The sequence below is a fragment of the Parus major genome, chromosome 14 (genome assembly GCF_001522545.3).
Source record: "Parus major isolate Abel chromosome 14, Parus_major1.1, whole genome shotgun sequence".
In the NCBI taxonomy this organism is placed as follows: domain Eukaryota; kingdom Metazoa; phylum Chordata; class Aves; order Passeriformes; family Paridae; genus Parus; species Parus major.
The window spans coordinates 9,303,140-9,311,309 of NC_031783.1; the positions used below are offsets into that span (position 1 = coordinate 9,303,140).

The window sequence follows — 8,170 nt, forward strand, 5'->3', positions numbered from 1 at the left end:
GTTAACTTTATCATAAATAATCATCAAAAGTTTCTTGTTTAACAGAAATGGCCTAAAGAGAGACGATTCAGACAAACTGTTAAAACACATGCACCAAGCATGTGACAAAATTCCACTGAAGAGAGGCAATCCCATATTTAGGGTCGCAGACCTCCAAATGTCTGATTCCAGCAGAATGTTGCTCACTCTCAGGGAGCTGTTTGGAAATGTACATTTATGATCAGGCAGCAGTATTTCTAGCTGAGGCACAATTTGAAAAGCTTTTTTGAAATTTGAATTTGAATTGAGGCACAATTTGAAAATCCCACGGTAAGTAGTTACAGAAATTTCACAGTACCTGACATCCCATGTGAATGAGAGGCAGAGAGGAAAAGAAAGTGAGTGAGTATATTCTTGTGCAAAGAAAACCACATTTTCTCCTCTGATCTGCTTAGTGGTAGTACTGGAAGAAGGAAAGGTCTAAAAACCTCCCTAGTCACAAGCTCTTCTTAACTTTCTGGAGTGATCACTGAAGCTGATACCAGACTTACCTTGTCATGAATTTTTTACTGTTCTTAATGGAATGGTAAGTGGTGAAATTGTCTTAGATTTGTAGACCTAGCAGGCTAATCAGGGTGGAAGTAAGTGTGGTTAAATAAAGGAGCTGCCTGCTATCTCAGAAGTCATCTGAGCTCTCTGTGTCTTTCTCTCTTATTTAGCCATTGATGTTGGTACCATGCTTGAAAATGTCTGGGTGACCCATATTGCATAATGAAAACATAAAACATAATATCAACGGAGAAACAAAGCATTTTCTGACATTAATGAGAGCTTTTAGCCCTGCAGTCAGCCTGCAGTTATTAATTCTGAAAATTTTATTTTTTTAATTGCTCTCCTAAAATGACATTTAAATAAAGAATGTCTATTTGCTTGATGGATAATTCTTTTTTCAGTCTTATAGAAAATTCTACAATATTAGGACCTGATTCATTCATTGGAGTTAATGGAAATGTATTTTTGGCTAATGTATAGAGCATGAACACATTATTGAGTATTCATTAAAATCTTGTAGATTGCTTGAACTTTGTGTAATATGATGATTTCCCCAACATTGTATTGATATTTCCTTCTTTCTCCATAATATCTCATCATAAATATGTTGTGCATCAGCACCACAACATCAGCAGAAAATTTTGAAATTAAGATTTTTTTATTTTCAAATACTGAGACATCTTCTTAAATAGGTCCCAAAAAATGCAGTATGAGACAGTCATACTGTTTTTTGTAAGATTATTGTCCAAGAACAGACTTTTCAAGAGCTCACATTTTTCTTTTAAAAGAGTATTTAGGAGCAACTGTAGTGTTGGAAGTATAATGTTTGGGATGGTTAAAGCCATCTAGATTTTTTAAAAGGCTGTTTGGCTGTGTGTTTATTTTGGTCACATATCTAAGACAAAACCCCAATACACTGCAGTGTTTCATTAGGTACTATTAGCAATGAGTTCATTTTTGTAGCTCAGTTTGATGGCTGTGTGTGTTTATACTATGACAAAATTGTGATGAAATCATCACACTCATGCTTTTCAACCAGAACCCTAACCTAGTGCACAAAATGAACTCCAGTTAATGAGCAAATACTCAGAATTCTGCATTCTCCCCATTCCTTATGTCTGTCTTGCTATTTCAATCTGGCTGTAAAGAAAAAAAGATTAATTTCTTAACAATTTTTTTATGACACTCTTAATTTTATTATACTTTCCTCACAAACACTGATGTATTTTACAGCTCTGTAAGATGTGGGCATTATGTTATTCTCAGTGCTGAGAATGTTGATTATTTGGGCACCATTTCCCCATTTGCTTTTATGGAGCACTAGGGACTTGTTTCTTTGAAGTGCTTTTTGCAGAAGTGCCAGATGGGACACGAGGAGTGTTTTGGAATTCATTCGAGCACAAAGGACATTGTTTTAGCTTCTCAGCAGTGGAACAATAGTGCCATCGGGTGGGCATGAAGGTGAGGGAGAATTTTGAATGTATTGCTATTTCAGTAATCTAAATTCATCCTGGATCCAGTTCATCTTAAACTGACGACTTAATTAGTGCAAAGTCCTGCAATATACTTCATCTCTGAAACACAATCACTTGCATAAAGAATGACAGAAAAACATACGGAATATTGAAATACCTCTTGATTAAATACCACTGCTACCAGTTACCATAAACAGGTTTTACACCTGGACATTTTATTAATTCTGTTTTTTTTACAACATATGCTAGCTATTTATACAAATATTGAAAATTCAATGGCCCACAGAGATGCTTTCAATTTCTCCTCTTAATATTTGTGTTTGTATCTTTAATGCCCTAAATTCAGATGTGAAGAGTGGATTCCAGTTCAGTCCCTCAGTGGCATAGACTTTCTGATTAAAACAGTTGGCAGCCTGGCTTAAGTAGTGCTTGTACCACTTCAGATGTTTTCCAGCAATATGAAGCCACTGCCCAACAATTGTTCATGGCCTTTCAGGATACAAAAGGTGTAAATAAATGGTAGCTTTGCAATAGGAAAGGTGTTTATGGCACATATATCTTGGTCTTTATCTTGACTGCTGTTTATGATTTGACAAGTGCTTGAAACTCTGAAAAAGAAGAAAAAAAGAATAACAAAGTGGGACCTCTGTAATCACACAGTCAAAAACTTCTAATTTTTTGAGTTAAAATGGGAAACTAATGCTACTTCCTCTAATAATCATTCCTTAAAGGCAGCACATTTTGTATTCATAACAATAGATACTTAAGGCAAAGGGAGTGTTGCATTTAAGTGTCATATTGTATCACAGTTCATTAGCAAAAAGCAGTGAAATTATAGACTGAATTTATATTCCAGTCCTGAAAAAATCTCCACAGATGAGAAAAGGGACTGACCACTTTAGCCAGGGGCAGAACTGGGACCAGTTCCTATGTTAGATCCTCTCTATAACACAGCAGATCTGAGCACCTCAGCATCAGATCCATAACATCCAGTACATGGAGCAGGGCAGCTGCCTAGAGCTACCTTTAGGGAGTCTCCAAGGCAGGTATTATCATTTTAATAAGAGCAGTCTTACCATCCACTCCAATTTTACCATCTCCATCACTGTCCCCTGCTGCCAGGAACGCCTTGGTCTCAGCATCAGTCAAAGCTCTGGCACTGGCTGAGAAGTTCTTCAAGTCTGGTAAAGGTGAGAGAGCAAATGAGCGAGACATAGTACTGAAACCCTGTTCGAGGTTTGGATTAGTAATAGCTGTAAAATTTCAAGCATGATTCAATTCTTGAGAACTATTTCAATGGCAAAACTTCCTCTAACTTCATTGAGAGTGAGGGTAAGGAAGTAAGAGGATGATGCTTCAGAGCCTATAAAAATCCTTGATGACATCTTGATTTCCACTGGATTAAAAAGGCAGAATTAACACTGACTGTAGTGGCAGGACTCATCTTCCCTCCCTTGTTATCTTCCTTCTTTCTCATAAAGTGCAAAGTCTCAGCAGCAATCATTTCTCTAACCTTACTTCTCTAACCTTAACTTCAAAGTCAGATGACTATGATCTGGAAGGTAGAATTCATGTGACATGAAGAAAGATGAGAGAAAAATGGCCCTTTGAATTCAGTCTGGTAAAAAAATCTTAATAAAAAGCAGCTATAGCAGAACTGCTATTTTTATCTTCACAGTCTGTCAGTTATTGCTACATGAAACAGGTATTTTCAGTGCTGTCAGAGAGTTTCCCCATTGTAATCCAGCCTTGCCTTTGTTATTTGACTTGCAGCTCCTCCAGCACCAGCACTCACACACAGGTACACAAACACAAGATTGTCTCCCATCCAAAGGGACAGGAGGAAAGGGAATATTTCTGATCTTATCATGCATTTTTACATGATAAAATACAACCCTGCTGGTAACTTTTTTATTTACTTACTTCAGTTCCTCTTCCTCAATAAAGCCACTCCTGTCCTGGTCAAGAATTCCAAAGACTTTGGCAACTTGGTCTTTGGACTTGGAGTTGAGACCCACTTTGACAAAAAAGGTTTTGTAATCAAATGAATCAGCAGCTGAAATAAGCAGATGGAAACAAGGAAAGATGAAGAAAAGTAGTCAGAAATATGGAACAGTCGGAAATCTGGATCTGTAGAACCTGATTATAAATACTGTGCTTGTATTTAAATCAGCAGTAGTTTTATTCTCTGAAAAAACAGGATTTCTGATGTAGGACTCAGTCTTTGGATTTTTTCATAATTAAAATTGCTGCAATGCACAATTACAATGATGATGGGTACCTGGAGCTTGGTTGGCCAAGATTAAAACTTGCATCAGTTCCATTACCTTGTATCCTTTTTCTGTTTTTAGTAAGAGTGCGTCTTCTGTTTCCATTGGAATTGGGCCTTTGGGGTAGCAAGGACAAAGGAAGTTGATAGATAAATTGCAAAGCCAAATTTAAAACATAAATATTACCTTGACAGCTCTGTAGACCAGCAGCAATTTCAGCTTCTGTCAGGATACTGGAAAGAGCCATGTCGATAGTACTGCAAATGAAAAATACCGTTGGGTGGGGTTGCCACTGCTCTTGCTCTCTCAGCTGTGGAGGTCCCCCGAGGTGAGCCCAGGTCCCTGGGCAGAGCAGGTGAGCTCACTGCAGGAGCCAACTGCTCCATCCTTTAGTTCAGATACACATTGTGCATCTGAGTCACTGGTATTTCCAGTTAAGTCTTCAGATGTACAAGCTGAGGACAAAGCCAAAGGTATTTATAGAACTGCCCAGCATTTGGGCATCTTTGGTTATTTCCATGCATTTTTTGTCTGAGTTATTGTGATGTCTTCTGAAGTTCCAGAGGAAAGATTGAACTCACCTGGCCACTTAGTTTTCCCCAAGCCAAGAACAGAAAATATTGTCAGGTAAAAGATCCGTAGAGTCCTCTTGACTTAACTCTTTTTAAAATGACATAGAGAAGGACTTATATAGACCTTAGTTAAGTCCTCTTGACCTTTTACAGAAGTCCTAGAGCCACGTGATGGCTCAGATACCCCAGGGGATAAGTTACTGTGGATGACAAGACCTGCTAGCTAATCAGATTGATATTTATATCCCAAAGGAATGTGCATGGTATTTTGGACAATATGTAGGGTTTAGTGCCATACAAAGCAAATCCTCTCAGTTTGCACCTATTTTAGTGAATTTTTTTTTTTTGTATAAATTAAAAAATACATATATTTTAATTGCTTTATGGTAACAAGAAATGGACATCTTCATAGTTGACTTTATCTTTTAAGGGGTCAATTCAGGTATGAATTACCCATGAAACAGTACTCCTGCAGTTAACCTAGTAGTCTTCAAAACATACTAATACTGATACATTAGTAATAGATATATCTGATATACAAGTACAAGCTCAAAGACAAAACTTCATCCCAAATTACTTTTAATAAGTTGTTATATAAGCTTTGGTTAGCTATAAAAGTCTAGACAGCATTTACTCAGCAGTAATTAATTGCAGGGTGCACATTTTAAAATGCGTCCATTTGCAGAATGAAGGTTGTCAGCTGCTCAGCAGGACACAGGAGAGTGGATCAGTTGTGGCCAGGAGGGAAACAGAGCAGTGAAATCAGTGATATTTGGTTCTTCTGTGCTGTACTGAAAAAATAAACTTCTGTAATGTCTTAAACAGCAGCTAAGCTCAAACTGCAGCTTTTCTCTTACTGGATAATAGGAACCCTCAGTCAGTTATCTCATGAAATTTATTGGAACTTAATGGCCTTGAGAATAAAAAAATGGCCAGTTGAAATTGGCCAGTGGTGTAAAAAAACATTGGGAGAACATTTCACACTGACACATAAACATGGCTGGACTATTGCTTAGGTTTAAATAACATTTGAGTGATGAGAACATTTAAAATAAAGCCTATCCTATAATCACTATAGCATAAAGCTGCTGTCTTTCAAAAATTATGTACATGAAAATACAGACAAAACCTCATCTATCTCAGTTCCCCTTGATTTCTTCCAGAGAAGAATTTTTAAAATAAGCACTGACTATGTTATTCTAAACCCATGCTGTGTGGTAAATTGAAAATTGTGAAAACTAACTTTTCTGGATGATATAAGATCAACTGAACAAGTCACTTTTAAAGACATTTTATCCCAAACAGGTGGAAATCTAAATTAAATTATTCAGGTTTGCCGCTGGGAATCTAACTGTGCCTTTGGCTCAGATACCTAGGAAATAATTAAGAATATGGCCTGGGATCAGAGACAGTCTGCTAATTGTATGGAAATTATTGAGCATTCAAGAGGTAATCATTGTGGGGAGCCCACACTGAGATTACGAAGCATTTATAGCAAAGAGTTTTGGAGTTTATTTCTGTGGCAAACCACCACTTGCCCGAAGGTGGCACCAAAGACAGGCAAGTCCAGCCGTGACAGGGCTGCAAGACTGGGAAAATCGAGGACCAGGATGAGAACAAGATAACAGGAGGGTGTCCATCAGAGCAGGAGAGGGGAAGGAACATCTATTTAAAAGAAAAAAAGTGTAGCCTAGCAAATCGCTTGAAAGAACAGGAATATAAACAGAGAAAAATCTGAGATAATTCCTGAGGACTTTCCTTTCATGGTAATTTAGAATAACAGGCTACTCACTCTAACCTAACTGGGGTTTACTGTGTTTATTTTTATGTTGGCTAAATTATACAGTCCATTATGGAGATCGTTGCAAATATAAAATCAATTTTTTCTGGAAGCCTAGGAGTTAAAGCAGGAAGTCAGTGTCTAGAAAATAGAGCGGATCAATATGTCATTGTGGTAGAACTGGTGTGATTCTCTTTGAGTCAAACTATTTGCATATTCTGCTTGGACAGAAGTTCCCCTTTGAATTTAGGGTCAATAAAAGGAAAGGCAGGGAAAGGCATTGTATGTACCTTCTTTTTTCTATTGTAACTGGAGTGGTGATCTATTTTTCTCTTCTGAAGCTTGATATACAAAACTGATTTTCTTGTTTTCATGAGTGTAGGACATACTGACAAACAAATCAAAAGTTCTGGAGCAGCCATATTTCAGCTGCTGAAGTGCTCTATAGGTCTTTGGTGCAGAAAGTGTACCAGAAAGTCCAGACCAATATAATGGTATCTTTCAGTGCTTACAATCTGTAGTGGTTTAGATTCACCAGTTTGAGTTTCCCAGCCACTTCTCTCTTTCAGCAATGTCCAGGGCCAATTGAACAGGTTTGAGTTCAGCAAGTTCAATCAAAACTAATGTGGGAATTAGGTTTTGTAAAATGTGAACACTTTAGTTCATGCTCCACAGTATCCTCTTATTAAAATGTTTTAAAATGCTTGAAAAATTGAGCATGAAAATGTTGGATATGTGTCTGTTCAGGGATTTAATCAAGATGTATCTATTTCAGTTACCCATTCCAGGAACTTAATCCTGCCTTGGCCCCCTCTGCCCACACTGTTTGTGTGAAGAGCTCCAGGCGCCTCTGATGATGCTGCATCAAAGATTTTCCACATGGGCTGGCTGCTAACTCAAAGAAGAAACTGTACCAGTCCATGTGTGCAATGAATGTTCTGACATCCCCTTGCCCTTTATGTGCTCTCTACTTGTTAGAAGATGATGGAGATTTCAAACAGTTGGAGAGCTGAAATTGAATCTCAAGTTTACAAATGGCTTTTGGATTGAGATTTCCAAAGCAACATGAAGTTAAGGGACAGCCAGCTTTGACTAAATACCAGGAGGTTTTATCTCATGCATGGTTCTGCTCCTCTTTCAGGGCAACCTAAAATTTTGGTTTAAGAGAGACGGTGAATTCAGTGACTAGAGCACCAGGGTGGGTTTGGGATCGTGACCCTGGCCCTCTGTATCTTTTTTTCTAGGAGCTTGTGGAGGACAATGGATTTCTTTGTGTTTCGTTCCTGCTTAAAGGGATCATAGTACATCTTTCTGTCATAAGAATATAGGGAGGATTAGAGATTAAACTGCTCACACAGGGTGATCAAGGGACTGAGGTGTCTGAGAACTCACAGTCTTTGGGCCTAATGGAACTCAGATCTACCACTCACAATTTGGGCTGCTCTTTAATTGTCTTAAGTGAAGGTAAAACACACAAACGCCATCTCCTTTATGCTGGGAATTATGAAGCAGTCTTATACTGAGTATTATTATAGTGAATAG

General features: G+C 37.9%; 1 protein-coding gene across 1 annotated transcript; it reads right to left on the minus strand.

Annotated features, from left to right (window-relative positions):
- Nucleotides 1-2,293: 2,293 nt before the first annotated feature.
- LOC107211047 (parvalbumin beta-like) lies at nucleotides 2,294-4,529 on the minus strand. The gene is made up of 5 exons (XM_033518007.1): nucleotides 4,463-4,529; nucleotides 3,930-4,062; nucleotides 3,491-3,495; nucleotides 3,083-3,187; nucleotides 2,294-2,614 (listed from the first exon to the last, which is right to left on the minus strand). Exons 1-5 carry the CDS (start codon nucleotides 4,521-4,523, stop codon nucleotides 2,589-2,591), a joined length of 330 nt encoding a protein of 109 aa, XP_033373898.1. The 5' UTR covers nucleotides 4,524-4,529; the 3' UTR covers nucleotides 2,294-2,588.
- Between the last annotated feature and the right edge of the window lie 3,641 nt (nucleotides 4,530-8,170).